Below are 16,675 nucleotides of genomic sequence, written 5' to 3'. Positions count from 1 at the left end.
TCTCAAAGTGTGGTCCGTGGACCACTGGTGGTCCGCGACAGAGCTCAGGTGGTCCGCGAGTGGATTTCTACTTTTCCAAGACGAGCTAGAAGTAGGCTATATTTGTAACACAATTACAAAGTTAAACACATTGAAAGTCTTATTTTCACCACAATAATACAGGCTTGTAATGTCAATAAAAAGTAAGTGATCTGTATTGAAATTAGCTGTGTCAAATTAACACCCCTCAAATGTCAATTGAGTTGACACGTGGTCCCTGAACACTTTTTGGTGGACAAAGTGGTCCTCGGTCTGAAAAAGTTTGAGAAACACTGGTATAGTCTATTATCCTAACTCCCGCCCTTGACCTGTGCTTGTGCCCTTGGGTTCTGCTGATGCCCCTCCTCGGTGGACAAAAAAAAAGTTTCCCTGCTGTCAGCCTAACCACAACAATCTCCCCATTCAGCATCCTGATTGCAAATGAATTGCGCTTTTGTGAGATAATGACTTCTGGCCAGAAATACAAGGGAAGATACGAGTTGGAATAATGGAAAGAGCCCACAGGGTGCATTCCAATATGCGGACCCCCATCCTCGGTCTGTGCTTTTGGCCTTGCATTTCACTGACGCCCCACCTCCGTGAAGGAAACCGTAACGTTTCCCCACTGCCAGGTTAGCCACAGCAACTTTTGGGGGACTATTCTTTATTTACCATCCCGTTTGCAAATTAGAAAATGACATTAGAATTGAGCTTTAGCGATTATACAATCCTGTTGCCGGTGATGTCATCACGAGCACCTAGCAAGGGAGGACGGTAGTCTGCATATTGGAATACATACACTGTGCATTCCAATATGCAGACTTATGTCCTCCACTTGTGTTTGTGGCCTTGTACCAGCCAGTAAATAATATGTTGTGATGACATCACTAATAACAGCATTGTATTTCAATATCTCACAAAAGCTTAATTGTAAAGTACTCTCATTTGCAAACTGGATGGTGAATTAAAAAACAGTCCCCCAAAAGTTGTTGTGGCTAGGCTGACCGCCGGGAAACTTTATTGTTTTCTCCACAGAGGCGGGACCAGGAGGCGGGACCAGGAGGCGGGGTGAGGCCACAAGCACAAGTGGAGGACGGGAGTCTGCATATTGGAATGTACTCACTGTGTTACAAATGGGGTGGTGATGTTACTGCCGAGTGCAAGATTCTTCTCAGAGAGAGAATGTATCAAAGTCAAATGAGTTCCGTGCATCCTCTCCTGTTGCTTGTGGCCGTGTGACACAAGGGTCGATGTCCTTGATGATCAAGGTTTTAAATTCTTTGAAAAAAAAAAAAAACATTGAAAATGCACACTTAAATCTCATTTGCACTCGGGATATCAAATTATATTGAATCAGGAAAAGCGTGCAAACCCTTAATTTGCACGAGCCAGGTTGAAACCCCCTACCTTGAGCCTAATCCTCGGCCATCAGGCTCCTAAGGGGAGGGACCCTTTATTGATCTTATAGGAAACAATTATTATGCTTCTAGCTCTAACCTCAAGGGTGGCTGAAGACAAAAACAGCTTGCTGTTGCTTTAATGTTGAGGTCGGTATAAAAATGATACACTGTCAATGTGTAATTGATTCTGTTCATTCATTCAAGTTAAGCACTCCACAAACATGGACTAAACCAGTCAGGTTGTTATGTTTCTGTAATGTGTACTTTTTTTATATCAACACAATATATCGATATATTATTCAAACCAACCCTTATTCCCAAGCAGGATTTAGTCTGACAAAGAATACACAATGGAAAAGCTCATTTGGCATACAAGATAAGGGTATAAACAATGGCTTTAAAAAGAAATCATGAAAAGAATATGCACACTTAATTTCACAATTTAATAACCTAATGTAATTTCCCCATTTGGTCCTGGTGCTATATTTAAAAAAAACAGACATCTTATTCACACAGTAGTAATGAGAGCATTTCTCAGCAGCGAATAGCCCGGTCTGATTGGCTAGCAGGATTTGCATAGATTCTGTCAAAATATGGTACTTCACATTGGATAGTGATTACCCTCCATCAATATTGATGAGTTGTGTCAAATGTACCCCTCTGGCTGTTATTCTGCTTAACATGCATCTCCTGTCTACCAGGGTACTTGCACAGGTCTTTGACTAATTGTTTGTAGTTTTTACAATCCAGTAATACCTGGTTCAAATTCAGTGACTCGAAGGTGCCTGACATTACAAGAAAAGGGCCCTCACCTCACCTGGGCCCTCAGTAAACCTAATAAGTAAAATCATGATTAAGAAAAGCTCACACGCGCACACACCATGGTAGGTAAACTGATGATTATAAGAAGCCCAGCAGACATTGTTTTTTCATGAGCTGTCAGGTTCAACCAGATAAATAAGCAAATAAAAAAGTGCAATCACTGATTCAAAGTTAAGTAAAATGAGCACAGCAAATTTACAAGCAAGATATACAGAATGTACTCCACAGACAAATGAAGCCAGTTCTCCAGTTCTCCAGTTCTCAACACAATAAAATCCCTTTGTTTCATACTGAATATACACAGCATTAAGTTGGGTTAAGTGCCAAGAGATTAGATGCATCGTATCTTTCTGCTAAATTGCAGTTTAAGTACATGGCTGACAGTGAGGGCATGAAAACAAAGTTATGCCCAGGGACAGGGCACATAAAGTGAATGTGTGTCAGTAGAAACATAAAAAATGTGCAGCTTTTTTTCACCATCTAATCCTAACTAGATATAAATGACGAATTACATGAATAGTGACAATACATTCAAATAGCTACTGTTACGCACAGGTGCTGTAGCAAGGTATGGATGGATGTTTTTTCTCCTGAAATCTCACAAAGTATCCATGTACGTACCAGTGAAGCTGTTCACACCTAACATATGTAGATATTTTTGAAAACGTGTTGGTTTTGTGCATTTCAAAACTCCGATTTAAAAAATATCCCACTATCCTAAAATGAAATATACGCATACGCGTAACCAGGACCTTAGTGATAGAGTGAGACGTTGGGGCTCTGGTAGAGGTACATGTAGGCGTCACAGAAGAGGCGCTTGGCCAGGTCACCCATGTCCCGGGGCTGCAGGTGAGCCAGCTGGGTGAGAGGCATGTCCAGGTAACGGGCCACCTCTGGACACGCGCGCACCTCAGGGATGTTGTAACCATCGCTCTCACCTACAAAGAAAATACACAGTGTCATTCCTCACAGACTTGTACAAACTAAACCATACAGTCAATACCACGTTCAGAAAACAAAAACCTGTCATAAATTTGATCCACCTAGCTATTGCCGGTAATCAGCTGATCACAATGAGATAAAGTCACCTGTGTTACAGATATCACCTGTGTTACAGGAACAGATAACAGCCCAGGACTGACATCTCTGCAAACATGAATATAGCGTACATATGCACAGTCTAGGATATGCATGCATTTCCATAGACTGCAGTGTAAGCATTGCATGTACTGTATACAGTATCGGCCTCCTCACCTTCTCTGTCAGACATGCTGTCAAAGAATGCCCAGTCGGTGGTGTTGGGCCCGTACTTCAGGAAGGACACGTAATGGCTGGTGTCGATGCAGAGCACCGCAAACAGCTCCATCTTGTCCCTCGGAGGGGCCACGGAGTGTAAGCAGCCATCAGGCATGAAGCACGGGCACGGTTTGTGGGACCGTCTGCTAGGATGGCTGTGCACCTTACAGCACACACACACACACACACACACACACACACACACATTCTCATTTCTACTACCAAGCTACCGTTCATCTATGTAGTCTTCACCTCCAAGAGGGTACACATGAATTTGCATGAATTGCTGTCAAAACTTTGCAACACTTCTGCATTTTCGGAATACAAATGTTATGCTCAGTGATGTTTGAGGCATTTCCTATTGCGACACTGATTTACGATATGAGTTCCCCAATCCATGTTATCTGAGGTTGCTGATTGAAAATCTCTGAGTAAACGTTAGTAGAGAGAGAAAAAAAATCTACCTGAGAGGAACATGTGTGGCAGAAGTATTTGAAGCCGTTGGTGTTGAAAGCAGGATCCCTGAAGCACTCTGCACACTCCAGGCCAGCAAGACCACCACACAGTAGACACTGCTGAGGACCTAATAACACACACACACACACTTGTACGTTTAGTGTATTTGAGTAAAAGTAGTACTTGAACTCTTCTAAGACTAAAATACATATTATTTCAGTATTCAGGTGCATTAGATAGAACAAATGTGTATGGATATGTGTACCCTCTGATATAAGAGCAGTGATGTCCAGTTCGAGAGAGGGAATGATCTTTTGAAACATCTTAAAGTTCTTCCCAAAACGTGGCATTTGTAGAATCAGGCAGGAGGGAACCTGAATGGACAAAAATCACAAATACAGGAGAGGGGGAAGGTGTTTATAATTACATGTAATACGCAACATTGACTTCAACCTTATCGAGATGGAAACAGAGTCAAGAGTCGCCATGCTTCAAGACACAGGAAACTGGTACAACAAAACTGGTTACAGTGTTCATAGTGCACCAGCAACCTGATATTGCATTCATGTGTTCCAGTTCATTGACAGTATATATAATGGACTACAAATCGCTCTTTTCCATTTTTGGCTTCAACAATGAAATAGAATTTTGGCCTCCATTCTATTTACTCTCAATGTTCCTGTTTCAAAGCTCCCAGGAACGGTTCAAACCGAACAAAACATGGCGGGTCAGAATGTTACCTCAGATAGTTTGAGTTGTCCGCTGTAGAAGGACTGCTCCATGAGCTGCTGCACCGTGGGCAGGATCAGATTGTGGGTGTCGTCCAGGAAGATCTGGTAGCAGAAACTGCTCTGTATTCTCCCTCCTGAACAACTGCAGAGAAAGAGAGAGAGAGTGTAGCCAGGGGATTATGACAAGAAGAACCCCCACACAATGGGATTAGCTAGTTTACAAAACCATTCAGGGTTCAGTCTAACACAATATGAGAATGAAAATAAAGAGGCTTGGGCTTCAGGGCCCCCTTGACTCTTGGGCCCCTGGGCCTGAGCACAGTAGGCCCGTGCAGTAGCAGAGGGGAGCAGAGTTGTCCTCCTGCCCAGCCTTGAACCCGGAACTCTGGGATACCAAACAAACGTGTTCTTTGGCTACTACACCAAAGCCCCAGGCCTATTGGCATGACAGACACATTACAGAGCAGAGTAAACCTGCCACCCAACCAGTCAATCACAACAAAAGAAAAAGATATACACTGTATACAAACATTTATGTGATAATATGACTCATGATACAATCCAAACGCTTTTGGATTTTCAGTTTAATTTCTTCACTTTTGAACTTACAGTTTAATGGGTGGCTCCAGAGAGAGGATCTTATTCATGATAAGAGAGAGGAACTCCTCTGGATCTGAAAATGAAAGATTGTTTACATACTACATCCATAATATTGAGCCAATCTCTATTGCCTTTCTGTTGATTGGTCACCTTCCTCCAAGAAAAAATGGTACACTTTACTAAAGATAACTAATAGGGTGGCAATTCTATGGTAATGTCTACTTAATTTCTAAATATAGTAATCATTTAGAACCAAATATTATAAGTCATTACCACACACACCCACACACACACACCCACACACACACACACACACACACACACACACACACACACACACACACACACACACACACACACACACACACACACACACACACACACACACACACACACACACACACACCTGTGCTACATGACACACCTTTGTTATTCATGTCTGTGTGTGTGTGCGTGCACATGCAAGAGTGAATCATAACACGTGACATCTTAGTTTCACTTTCTAATCGGAGCAAAATAACACGCAAGTCCGCTCACCTTTCTCATCTGTGGTGAAGGTGGCGCAGTAGCCTCTCTCCTGCAGCTGTTTACGAAGCCTCATTACACTGCTGGCCTCCACAAAGCCATGCCTATACACATATAGTAACAAGCACATGCTGTTTGTTAAATACTGCTCTAGATTCAAAAAGCATTATTGTCTAACACGTTGCCATGATAGACAATTGTCTGTGTGTGTGTGTGTTATCCTGATGTCTAAACAGCTGTGCTTATGGTCTAATGGTTGGGAAATGGGCAGCCGTGGCCAAGTGGTTAGAGAGTTGGTCTTTCAATATAGGGGTTGCAAGTTCGAATCCCCCCTGACCTCTCCCTACATCTCCATCCATGGCTGAAGTGCCCTTGAGCAAGGCACCTAACCCCACATTGCTCCAGGGACTGTAACCAATACCCTGACAAATAATAACTGTAAGTCGCTTTGAATGAATGAAAGTGTCAGCTAAGTGTAATGTAATGTAATGTAATGTAAATGTGCTTATGGTCTAATGGTTAAGGAGATGGGCTTTAGATCAGAGGGTTGCAGGTTTGAATCCCACCCTTCCACTCCCTACCGCACCACAATAGCTGTGGTGCCCTTTAGCAAGGTAAGTAACCCCACATTGCTCCAGGGACTGTAACCAATACCCTGTAAATAACTGTAAGTTGCTTCGGATAAAAGCGCCAGCTAAGTGTAATGTAATGTAATGTCATGTAATGTACTATAAAGTAATGAGTTGTTTGCCATTACACTGTTTTGAAGTTCATTCGCAATCCCTGACCTGCGTAGGGGGTTGACAATGTCCCGCAGTAATGTCCTCTGGATGGGCTGGTCCTTGGGCTCAGCAGGTTTGAAGAGTAATGAGTCAAGCACCGATGAACAGGAGAACAAGCTGGAGGACCAAAACACAGATCACACCATAAGCACTTATTGATTGTCCTCACCAAGCAAGGTTGATAGTTGTGGTGATACATCACACAAAACCTCAGTGATGGTTTTAAGCAAATCCTAGATTTCATCTTCTGTTAAAGCTAAATGTTGAAGGCGATATTGTCAGAGAGACAGTCTGCTCATGTACAGTAAGTGTAGTTACGTTTGTATAACTCATGCTGGGCAAAAAGAAAGATTCAGAAGTGCCTATTCACTGTTACAAATTCCTTGTTACAAGTTGATGAGCCATTTATATCATAGTATTGACTTAGCATTGCATTATTATCTTTGATCAAATGGGGACTTTGTTTTGCTGTCCTTATTACAAGTTGATGAGTGATTGCTGTCATATGACTTAGTATTGCATTAGGCTTTGTTGATCAAATAAGGGCTAAATGTCTGACCTGAAAAGGGCAGAGTCCATGTAACAGGAGTTGCAGTGACCTTGAATGCCCTTCATGCGACCAATAAGCAGACGTTCTACATCCTCTGAGTTGACAGGCGGAACATTGTCACTCTCACCGTCGGTTTCATAGTGTTGTGCTAGGAATGAGACATTATCTGTGACATTAAAAGGCAGGCTGACATTTGACAACAATATTGTGTGTGTGTGTGTGTGTGTGTGTGTGTGTGTGTGTGTGTGTGTGTGTGTGTGTGTGTGTGTGTGTGTGTGTGTGTGTGTGTGTGTGTGTGTGTGTGTGTGTGTGTGTGTGTGTGTGTGAAAGAAGACATGCTGGTCCTACTGGTTTGTTTGGTGCTGGTGCTGGAGGTTGGCACTTTCTCTCCTGCACTAGCGTGAGGGATATCCAGAGAGCAGGAGCTGAGCTTTACAAACAAGCCCTGCTTTGGTGGACACATGAAGTAACGCTTGTCCATGAAGGTGCCATCACTCACTCCACTCTTTGAGTCCTGGAAAAAGAGCGTAAGAGCATAAAAGAAAAATACCAATGTGTATCATTGCCTTAGTTAACCAATGCCATATTATGCCACAGCCCAGGAACGACTATATTATTGTGTTTTGATATTGCTATTATATTTCTAGCAGTTTTTTAGCAGTTCTTTTCCAGAATTCATTCCCATTCACAAATGATCTTCTCTGTGTCCGTCATTATGAATTTCCAAAAATGGGCATTTTCAGCTGCAAAACTTCTTGTACTTTGGTCATGCTAGCAAATATTATGTTATTATTTAGTAAATATTCATGATACGATCAAATTTGACAAAGAGCAGTATAGTTGCTATACCTACAGTACTTTGAGAACCATCCTACACAGTGCACCTTTAAGTCTATATAAAATCTGGTGTAAATTGTGTGACAAAGAAGCCTCGGCCGTTTCAAGTCCTCGGTGTGACCTGTGGAATTTTGCACCCATTTTGATTTTTATAGATGAGATGAGAGATGCATTGATATACATTTCCCATGCTGTGTCTTGTCTTTCCTTACCAGCTGCAGGCCCAATCTTGTGCCCTCCAATTTAGGCAGCTCTCCTATCCACCGGACGACTCCGTACTCGAATCCTTTGGCCAGCTTTACCCTCACACGGGAGTAGAGGGTGATGGAGCTGCCATTCACCATCCCTGTGTCCTGTAGCTGCTGGTATGGAGCCATAGACTCCATATCTGACAAGGCATTATTACACAAGTATTACCACAACACAGACAACTTCATTTAGCAAAACAATTATCACTGTCAAATAAATAACACATGCCTATGTATTTAAGTGAGTAAATGCTTATGCAAAAGTTGGCCATGAAAGATAAGACTCGTACCTGAGGGGTGATACTTTTCTTTCAGGACACAGCCAATGGGAAGAGTGATGTCTCCACCCTTCCCACCTTGCTCATCCCGGTCCTGAAGAGAAACGGTCACACATAATGTTTAAACATGCTAGATATGTTACATATACCGATAATCCTTTTGTAGGCTGGTGCGCTAAGCGCTGGGGGTGGGGCTCAGCCGTGCTGGCTGCCATGGGTGCACCTGAACTCGTTTGATGTAATTGGCAGAAGCACCTGTGGTGGTTGGCGGCGGATGAGCAGGGTATGGTTTTAAAATGGTGTTTTGCTCATTGTTGGGGAGAGCAGGGTCAGAGCAGGGCTGCTGAGCTGTCTGCCACGAGCTGTCGTGCCGGGACATGGGCTGTAGCTGTGTCCATTGCGTGCGGCCGGTCGCTTTGGGAACTGTGGGTAAGTTGCATTTGGGTATTGCGCGTGTTATAGTTGAATTAAGCAATTACGGAGCCCACGTCCGGCAGCAGTGGCTGAGAGGCCAGCAGCAGCACGGGAATTTGGTTTGGTACATTTTTGTGTGATTGACTATTTCTCCCCCGTTGTTAAACTGTGTGCATATGTGAGAGTGAGTGCGTGAGTGAGTGGGTGTGTGCGTGTGTGTCCAGCGGTACTGTGCAGTGGCATTTGGGTACCTCCGCTGAGTACATAGGAGGACTGTACAACAGTTAGGCCGAATTTATGGGTGTAGTGAATCCTAGTGTTATTGGTGTGGCCCAGTGTGCAACGTGATGTTTTCGGGCATTAATGAGTGTCAGTAGTTAGTGTTTGCCGTGGTTGCCTGTCTTGCACTGATGAGATGAACTGACTATGAACTGTGTGATTTCCCTATTTATAGATTGCAGTGGTGTCACTTGTGTAACTTAACTTAACTTAACTTTTTTTACGGTCATTTTGTGAACTCCAGATTGTGATTTATTTATGTAAAAAACGCACACAGCACTTAATACCGCTGGTGGTTGAATGAAACGTTTGTGTTTTATTTCTATTTTCTATCTTGTATTTTAAATAATGAATTGTGAAAAATAAACTACCATAACCTTTATTCCTTTTGTCTGTCTTTCCTGAATCGTGTCATTAAGTGTCCAATAGAACCTGTGGTCTAAATTTCACCTCTTACACTTTGATCGCTTTCCTTAGTAGTGCCCTGTATTAGGCATATGCAACAGAAAACATTTGGATAAACATGACTATAACCGAATCATCACCTACAATTATGTTTCAGCTGATAGCCAAATTACAGTCTAAACAAGATTCACTGACCCACAGGTAATTTTAAGAAAAAACAAACACAAAGGTGATGAAGCAGTACACTGTATATGGTGAGATACCACCACTCACGGTTGAGATGTAAGCCATCATCTCTCCATTGGTCTGCTTCACCTCCATCACCATGCCCCGCCGGGCTCTCTTCTCGTGGTCTGTGAAGAAGACGACCCTGTCCCCCTCCTGCACGGGGTCCTCAGGGGGTGGCTTGGGGGCCTGCTCTGGAACGGACAGGGGGGCTGGCTCCATAGCAGACTGGACATCAGGCTTCATCTGGGTGAATGGTACCTGGACATCAGGCTTCACCTGGGTGAACGGCACCCAGACTTCATCACCTTCGCCCTGCATAGGATATAAAGTTGTTGTATGTATGAAAGGACATGACATCACAGTAGTTATTTATACCATGACAATCCATATAGAGAGCCAACATGATGAATATTGGATAGAAACATAATTGGATATTATCAAAAGTCTGATCAAGAGGGTGCTGTGGTACAGCGACCTAATGCACCAGACCTGTATTGTATGTGTATGAGCTACATGCCACTGCCCATGGGATGCAGGTGTTTCGAGGTTGGGCTGGGTAATTTCTCAACCCTACCCTCCTCTCTCTACAACTTGAGTCTTGTCTAATATACAATATATATACTGATATGTCAGATAAAGTAAAATCAACAGGTGCACAAAAGGTTTTCAAAACTTAACCCACCAGATCAATCCTGAAGAATGTACCAGAAATGCAGTCATAGTAGGCTCCCTTGTTCCTGCTTCCAATGTATCGGACAGTGCCTGGGTTCCAGACCCCATATCTCTCCACAAGAACAGGGCTATCCACCTTCAGTGCTGCTGCTGCCTCTAAAGCATCTTTCTTCAGAAGGGCATCTAGTCTCTCCGCATCTACGTCTATTGCCTGGAGAAAGCCTGCATATACAGCAGTCAGCTGGTGCAGACAACCCACATCCACCTTGTATTCAAGGGAATCACCAAGAAATTTCACTGGCAAAATTTGTGACTCTGACTCTTGAGATAGTAGACTTAGATAACGTTGCTCGTTGATATAGCATATCTTGCCTGGATCGACATAAAGGGGTACCCCTTTGCCTCTTTCGGTAATTATGAAAAACACATCCTGTTTTTGATCCATGACGGCTGTATCGATGAACCATAGGATGATTAGGATGGGATGAGGTCAGTCAGGTCAGTCTGATGACCGTGTCCTGACACAGCCCGATGTCTCAACAGTGTCGGCTCTCTTCGACCTTTGATTTTATCCAAATGTGTCCTGGTTTGTCTGACTCACAGCCAGTCAGCCAATGTCAGTTCCTCTTCAAACACAACGAAACTGATTTCAGGATTTTATTGTCGCGAGACAACAACTCTTTTCACCTACTGACAACACTTCGACAAACCTAGAACAACAAAATGTGTCAATTTCAGAAGTTGTTACCGTCAGTTCAGTAAATGTATTGTCGTTGCTGTAGATTAGATCCAAATCCTGACATCAGAGAGTTTCATTTTCTCTCTCAGGTATCCGCCTACTCTTACAAAAATCCCCTCTGACATGAAGCGATAGCAACATTCCTACCCAACCTGTCATTAGGCTGAATTGAAGATCCAAATATAGTCTTTTGTGAATAAATAACAGCGTGCATACATATACTCAGTATACAACAGAAACATGACGTGACTAATTAGCTGTCATTCTTGCCTGCTTTGCTTTCATGAAGGCTAGTTAGGAAACTTTTGTGTACAGATTTTGTTCCAGTGGCCCTCCTCCAGAAGTTGCGTGTTCCGGAGATGTCTGATTGGCTGTAGTAGGTGACGTCACAGACATATCATTGGTCCATGGCTGAAGAGCAGAGTTGTTTTGGCTTCAATTATGGAAGAAAGGGAGTCATTAAAGAGGCAGATCGAGCTATTACAAAGTAAGTAACCCAGTATGACAACCCTTTGAAAAGAAAGTGACCATGATATCGAGGTCTGGAATGACAGTGATTCTATCCACGTGTGCGTTATTACAACACACAATGTATTCGAAAATAACACCAGCATAGCTAGCTTGCTTAGCTAGCTAACTCAGCTGTCACTTGCAACGTGATGTTCGCCTTGTGTTGTTCTTGCTGGTTTACCGTTCATATATTGCTTACTACACTGTCTAGTGAATTCTCCAGTAGTGACCAGGTGTCAATGTCATATGCACGCAATGTACATTGTTTAGGACTTGTGGTGACTAGTGGCCAGCCATTATCTAGCCAGCTAAGTTAGCCAGGCTAACTTCAAATTATTATTCCACGTTGTCCTACTCTGGTGGGTGATTGACTAATAATAATGTACACAATTACATAATAATGATGCTATTGACACCAGTGGAAGTAATCACTGGCAATTTGTTAAGTGGTTTTATTGTAAGATGATGACCAAGCCTACAAAACACATGTGGTACAGTACACCCATAGCTATCTTTAGAACACTTTGCCACAAACCATATCAAGCCCGTAGAATAGCATTTACTGCAAGAGTGTGATCTAAACACATTTCACGAGTGAGTAACAACACAGTTGTCTAAATGGAAAGCCATCTTTGTTGCTTATAGTCGTGCTAAGAGTTGTGGAACATGTAAGATTATGCCTCGATAAAAGATGGCATAAGTAAGTTAACTTGATTACAGCTTGAGTACACATTATCTTGTGCCTTACTTATCTGTTTTGTTTTTGTGTAGATCTAATCAAAAACCACAGTGGTGGACCGTCAAGTGCCCAGCAGAATGTTACCCCTGGGAACCCAGGAGCTGGACACAATCAAGCTGCCGGCAGTGGACCTAACAGGGGACCCAGTAGTGGGCACACGAGTGGACATTCCTCCCACATGACAGGCCGCCCTCAACCCTACCTTACGCAGCCAGCAGGTTCTTGGCGAAAGACCTACTCTCTCAACAACAGAGGCTCCGGTGACACTGCAAAAGGTGTCGCTGCACAGACACAGACAAAGCCACATGCACAGACGCACACCAACACGCAGAGTCTCGCTGCCCCAAAGGCCGTCACTGCCCCGCAGACAAGCACAAACTTTCAGACACACACGTCTCCACATAAGGTACCAAGTGTGCTGACAATAGTCAAAGCTGGGTGTCCTACTGTCAGAAGTCAACCTCCTGCAACAGCGGCTGTCAAGTCAGCTGCACCCCTTCAAATCGGACCTCAACCGCATCTTTCCGCCAAACCAAAAACTGTGATGTCTGACGCCCAGTCTTTACCATCCTCCTCCTCCTTATCCAAGAGCAATGTCAAAGCTGGCCCCGCTCCAGCTGTTCATCTCAAAACTGCCTCATTAAGCCAATTAAAAAGTCACCCTGCCAAATCACAGACCACAGCAGCAGTTCCCACGAAAAAGTCCCAGTACCGCTGGGTGAAGAGTCAACAGACTGGCCTGAAAGCACCTGGATCATCTAGCGTTCAACCTGCCTCCTCCACGACGTCCCTTCTTCCTCAACCTTCCTCGAAGTCATCCACAGGGGTCTCCCCCAAGACCGCCACGCCCTCCAGGACTTCCTCTTTAGTGCCGTCTCAGAGTTCCTCCAGGAAGGCCGCCAGCCCCAGCACACCGCTTTCCCACCGATCAGCTGCGTCGTCGGGCCGACCGAGGACGTCCAAATACACGTGGGTGTCCCACGCCACGTCTGGGACTAAGCTGGCGCGCAAGCCCCTCTCACCTCGCGCGCTCCAGGCCCCTCCGTCTCTCCCGCCCGCTGCGGAGGGCACCAGAGCCAGGAAGCTGAGAGGTAAATGTGCGGGGAGTAGCTCTCAGGGTCGCCTCAGTCGGTACAGCTGGAGGGCCGAGGCCACAGCCAGTGCGGCCGGTAAGGGCTCCGTCTACCGCTGGACCCCTCAGAAGGACCGGGGCCCGAAGGCAGCGGCGTTCACCCTTACCAGCGTAACCTCACCCGGAGCCTTCAAACTCAGGAGCCGGATGAAAATCATCAGGAAGAGCCCGGGCAGCAGGTGAGGACCAGCGGAAATAAGATTTGTCGAGTAGTAGAGGAGTGGTGGTGTTGTAGTGCTGTGGAGGAGTAGAGGAGTGGTGTTGTAGACAGTAGTTTTGCGGAGTAGTAGAGTAGCAGTGCTGTAGTAGAATTGTAATATATTTGTGCAGTAGTAGAGTAGTAGAAATGTAATATATTTGTGAAGTAGTAGAGTAGTAGAGCTGTAATATCTTTGTGGAGTAGTAGAGTAGTAGAAATGTAATATTTTTGTGGAGTAGTAGATTAGTAGAATTGTAATATATTTGTGCAGTAGTAGAGTAGTAGAATTGTAATATATTTGTGCAGTAGTAGAGTAGTAGAAATGTAATATATTTGTGAAGTAGTAGAGTAGTAGAGCTGTAGTAGAACTGTAATAGATTTGTGGAGTAGTAGAGTAGTAGTGTTGTAATAGTACTGTAATTTGTCGAGAGTAGTAGAATTGTAGGTAACACTTTACTTGACGCCTGTGTCATAAGCATGTCATTACAGTGTCATAATAGTATTATGCATGTGTCATAAACATTATGTCCATGTCATAAACATTTTATCACTGTAGGTTGCCTTTGCCATAACCGAATGTCACTTAAGAGGACACTGTGTGGGATTTTTAGTTGTTTATTTCCAGAATTCATGCTGCCCATTCACTAATGTTACCTTTTTCATGAATACTTACCACCAGCATCAAATTCTAAGTATTCATTATGACTGGAGAAATTGCACTTTTCATACATGAAAAGGGGGATCTTCTCCATGGTCCGCCATTTTCAATTTCCAAAAATAGCCATTTTTAGCTGCAAAAATGACTGTACTTGGACTATACTAGAAATTATTTGTTTATTACTTAGTAAACTTTCATGTAAAGATCAAATTTGGCAATAAGCAGCCCAGTTTCAATGAGCAGCATAATTGCAGTACCTTTTTCGATAATTTCCTGCACAGTGTCCCTCTAAGGCCAACAGTCATAAAATGTTTATGACATGGACATAATGTTTATGACTTATCTATGACTGTGTTATGACACTATTATGACACCGTAATGACATGCTTATGACACCACCGTCAAGTAAAGTGTTACCGAATTGTAATAAATTTGTGGAGTAGTAGAGTGGTAGAACTATATGTGTGGAGTTGTATAGTAGTAGAACTGTAATAGATTTCTAGACTAGTAGTGCTGTCATAGTACTATAATAGTTAGATTTGTGGAGTAGTAAGTTATAGTAGTTGTGCTGTAGTAGTTCTGTAATAGGTGTGTGGAGTAATAAATAGTAAGCTTAATAGCAGAGACCGGGAAAAGGCAGATTAGGCTATGACCTAGAACATGTTTGGTCAGAGTGGAGACACTCTATTGATACTTACTGCAATGGAATAGTAGTAGGAGAGTGAAGATACTTTTTTGATATTTACTCTGTAGTAGTGGTTATTGATCTTCGTGTTGCACAGTAGCAGTATTGTAGAAATACTGATCTTACGGTAGTTTACCGGTATGGTGGGCAGCATGCACATGGATACAGCACAAATACAACATGTCACTCCATAACCCACATGCATTCATTTACCTGTAAAAAATAGTGCTGTTTTTGCAACCCCTTTTCAGACTTGAATGCCTCATTTTTCTCGTCATTTAATGAGGAGGTTAAAGTTCAGACCTTAGTCAGTTCAAACAGGGTTTCAGCCATGTTCACAGTACATAATGAGATGACACAATGTTTTCCTTGGGAACAGTTGGTAATGCATGCAACTAAAAAAGTCAGCATGAACAAGACAGAAACTTTGTGTCTGGCTGTACCACATAACGTGTCAAGAGATCATGTAGTATCAACATCTGCCCACTGTGTGGCAGCACATGCTCAGTAATTGGTGGCACTGTTGTCAAAGCATACCTAACACCAGAGATTGAATGCAGTTCACGGAATTTTGTCTGCGTTGAGGTTGTGACCAAAATTCTGTTTGTGTTCATTATAAATAGACCAAAACAAAACCAAACGAGAAGTTTGGTCCCCATGTAAAGTCATTAAGGTATGGCTTAATGTCTCAAGCAAATGTCATTGTAATTAATCATTCGAGACTAGTGCATTTAGTGTAGAAACTTGGGTGGGGGGTGTCTTGCCTCTGGCACAGGCAAGGGTTAAGAACCACTGACCTAGGGTACATTCCACTATCCTAACTAGAGGACCTTTTCCCGATTGCAAATGAGAAAATTACCTTTGAATTGCCTTTTTTAAAGATGTATTTTTGGTCTTTTTGACTTTATTTATGACAGTATAGTAAAGATGGTGACAGTAAGCGAGTGGGGAAGGACCGGCAAAGGATCCGGGCTGGGAATCGAATCCGGGTCGGCCGCATAGGATGAGTGCCCTACCATTTGGCCACGGCAGGGCCGAATTGCACTTTTGCGAGATATTAAATTCAGTTTCTTTCGTCAATGATATCTTGCAACATCATCATGAGACCACAAGCATAAAGGAGGAAGGGGGTTGTATGGAATGGAAAGAAGGTGAGTGTCTGTTTCGTACTGTAATGGACTCACCTCTGTATTCTCTCCAGACAAACGCAGACACCTGTGAGAGCGACGCAGTTGAGGAGCTTGGCCCTCAGCCGACGGGGGAACCGGGCCCTGGTGTCCATCGGACGGCACAAGCTGCGGCTCGCCAGCCCCGGAGCTCGCTCCACATCAGCCTTCTACTTCTCAGGTACACTACACACACCTGACCAGCCAGCCAGCATCCTTAGTTTCATTTCTCTCTCTCTCTCTCTCTCTCTCTCTCTCTCTCTCTCTGTCTGTATCTCTCTCTCTCTCTCTCTCTCTCTCTCTCTC

General features: G+C 43.6%; 2 protein-coding genes across 3 annotated transcripts in view; one reads left to right on the top strand and one right to left on the bottom strand.

Annotated features, from left to right (window-relative positions):
* Positions 1 to 1,601: 1,601 nt before the first annotated feature.
* cyldl (cylindromatosis (turban tumor syndrome), like) lies at positions 1,602 to 11,623 on the bottom strand. Of its 2 annotated transcripts, XM_063200792.1 has the most exons (15): positions 10,552 to 11,623; positions 10,128 to 10,181; positions 9,915 to 10,094; positions 8,556 to 8,637; positions 8,230 to 8,405; positions 7,529 to 7,694; positions 7,190 to 7,328; positions 6,637 to 6,747; positions 5,861 to 5,952; positions 5,333 to 5,396; positions 4,733 to 4,865; positions 4,258 to 4,366; positions 4,001 to 4,119; positions 3,495 to 3,699; positions 1,602 to 3,178 (listed from the first exon to the last, which is right to left on the bottom strand). In XM_063200792.1, the coding sequence occupies exons 1-15, from the start codon at positions 10,984 to 10,986 to the stop codon at positions 2,994 to 2,996; spliced, it is 2,250 nt and encodes a 749-aa protein (XP_063056862.1). In that variant the 5' UTR covers positions 10,987 to 11,623; the 3' UTR covers positions 1,602 to 2,993. The 2 variants fall into 2 exon arrangements, with proteins under 2 accessions (XP_063056862.1, XP_063056861.1); XM_063200791.1 differs by having other exon boundaries at positions 1,603 to 3,178; positions 9,915 to 10,181.
* A 5-nt stretch (positions 11,624 to 11,628) lies between these two features.
* The window catches only part of zc3h3 (zinc finger CCCH-type containing 3), a 92,981-nt gene continuing 87,934 nt past the window's right edge, over positions 11,629 to 16,675 (top strand). Inside the window, exons 1-3 of the mRNA XM_063200790.1 lie at positions 11,629 to 11,767; positions 12,562 to 13,840; positions 16,405 to 16,550. Coding sequence (XP_063056860.1) covers positions 11,722 to 11,767; positions 12,562 to 13,840; positions 16,405 to 16,550 — 1,471 coding nt within the window. The 5' untranslated portion in view covers positions 11,629 to 11,721. The remainder of the gene's footprint in view (positions 11,768 to 12,561; positions 13,841 to 16,404; positions 16,551 to 16,675) is intronic.

This window comes from Engraulis encrasicolus, chromosome 6 (assembly GCF_034702125.1).
Source record: "Engraulis encrasicolus isolate BLACKSEA-1 chromosome 6, IST_EnEncr_1.0, whole genome shotgun sequence".
In the NCBI taxonomy this organism is placed as follows: domain Eukaryota; kingdom Metazoa; phylum Chordata; class Actinopteri; order Clupeiformes; family Engraulidae; genus Engraulis; species Engraulis encrasicolus.
This window is presented reverse-complemented; position numbering and strand designations above follow the sequence as displayed.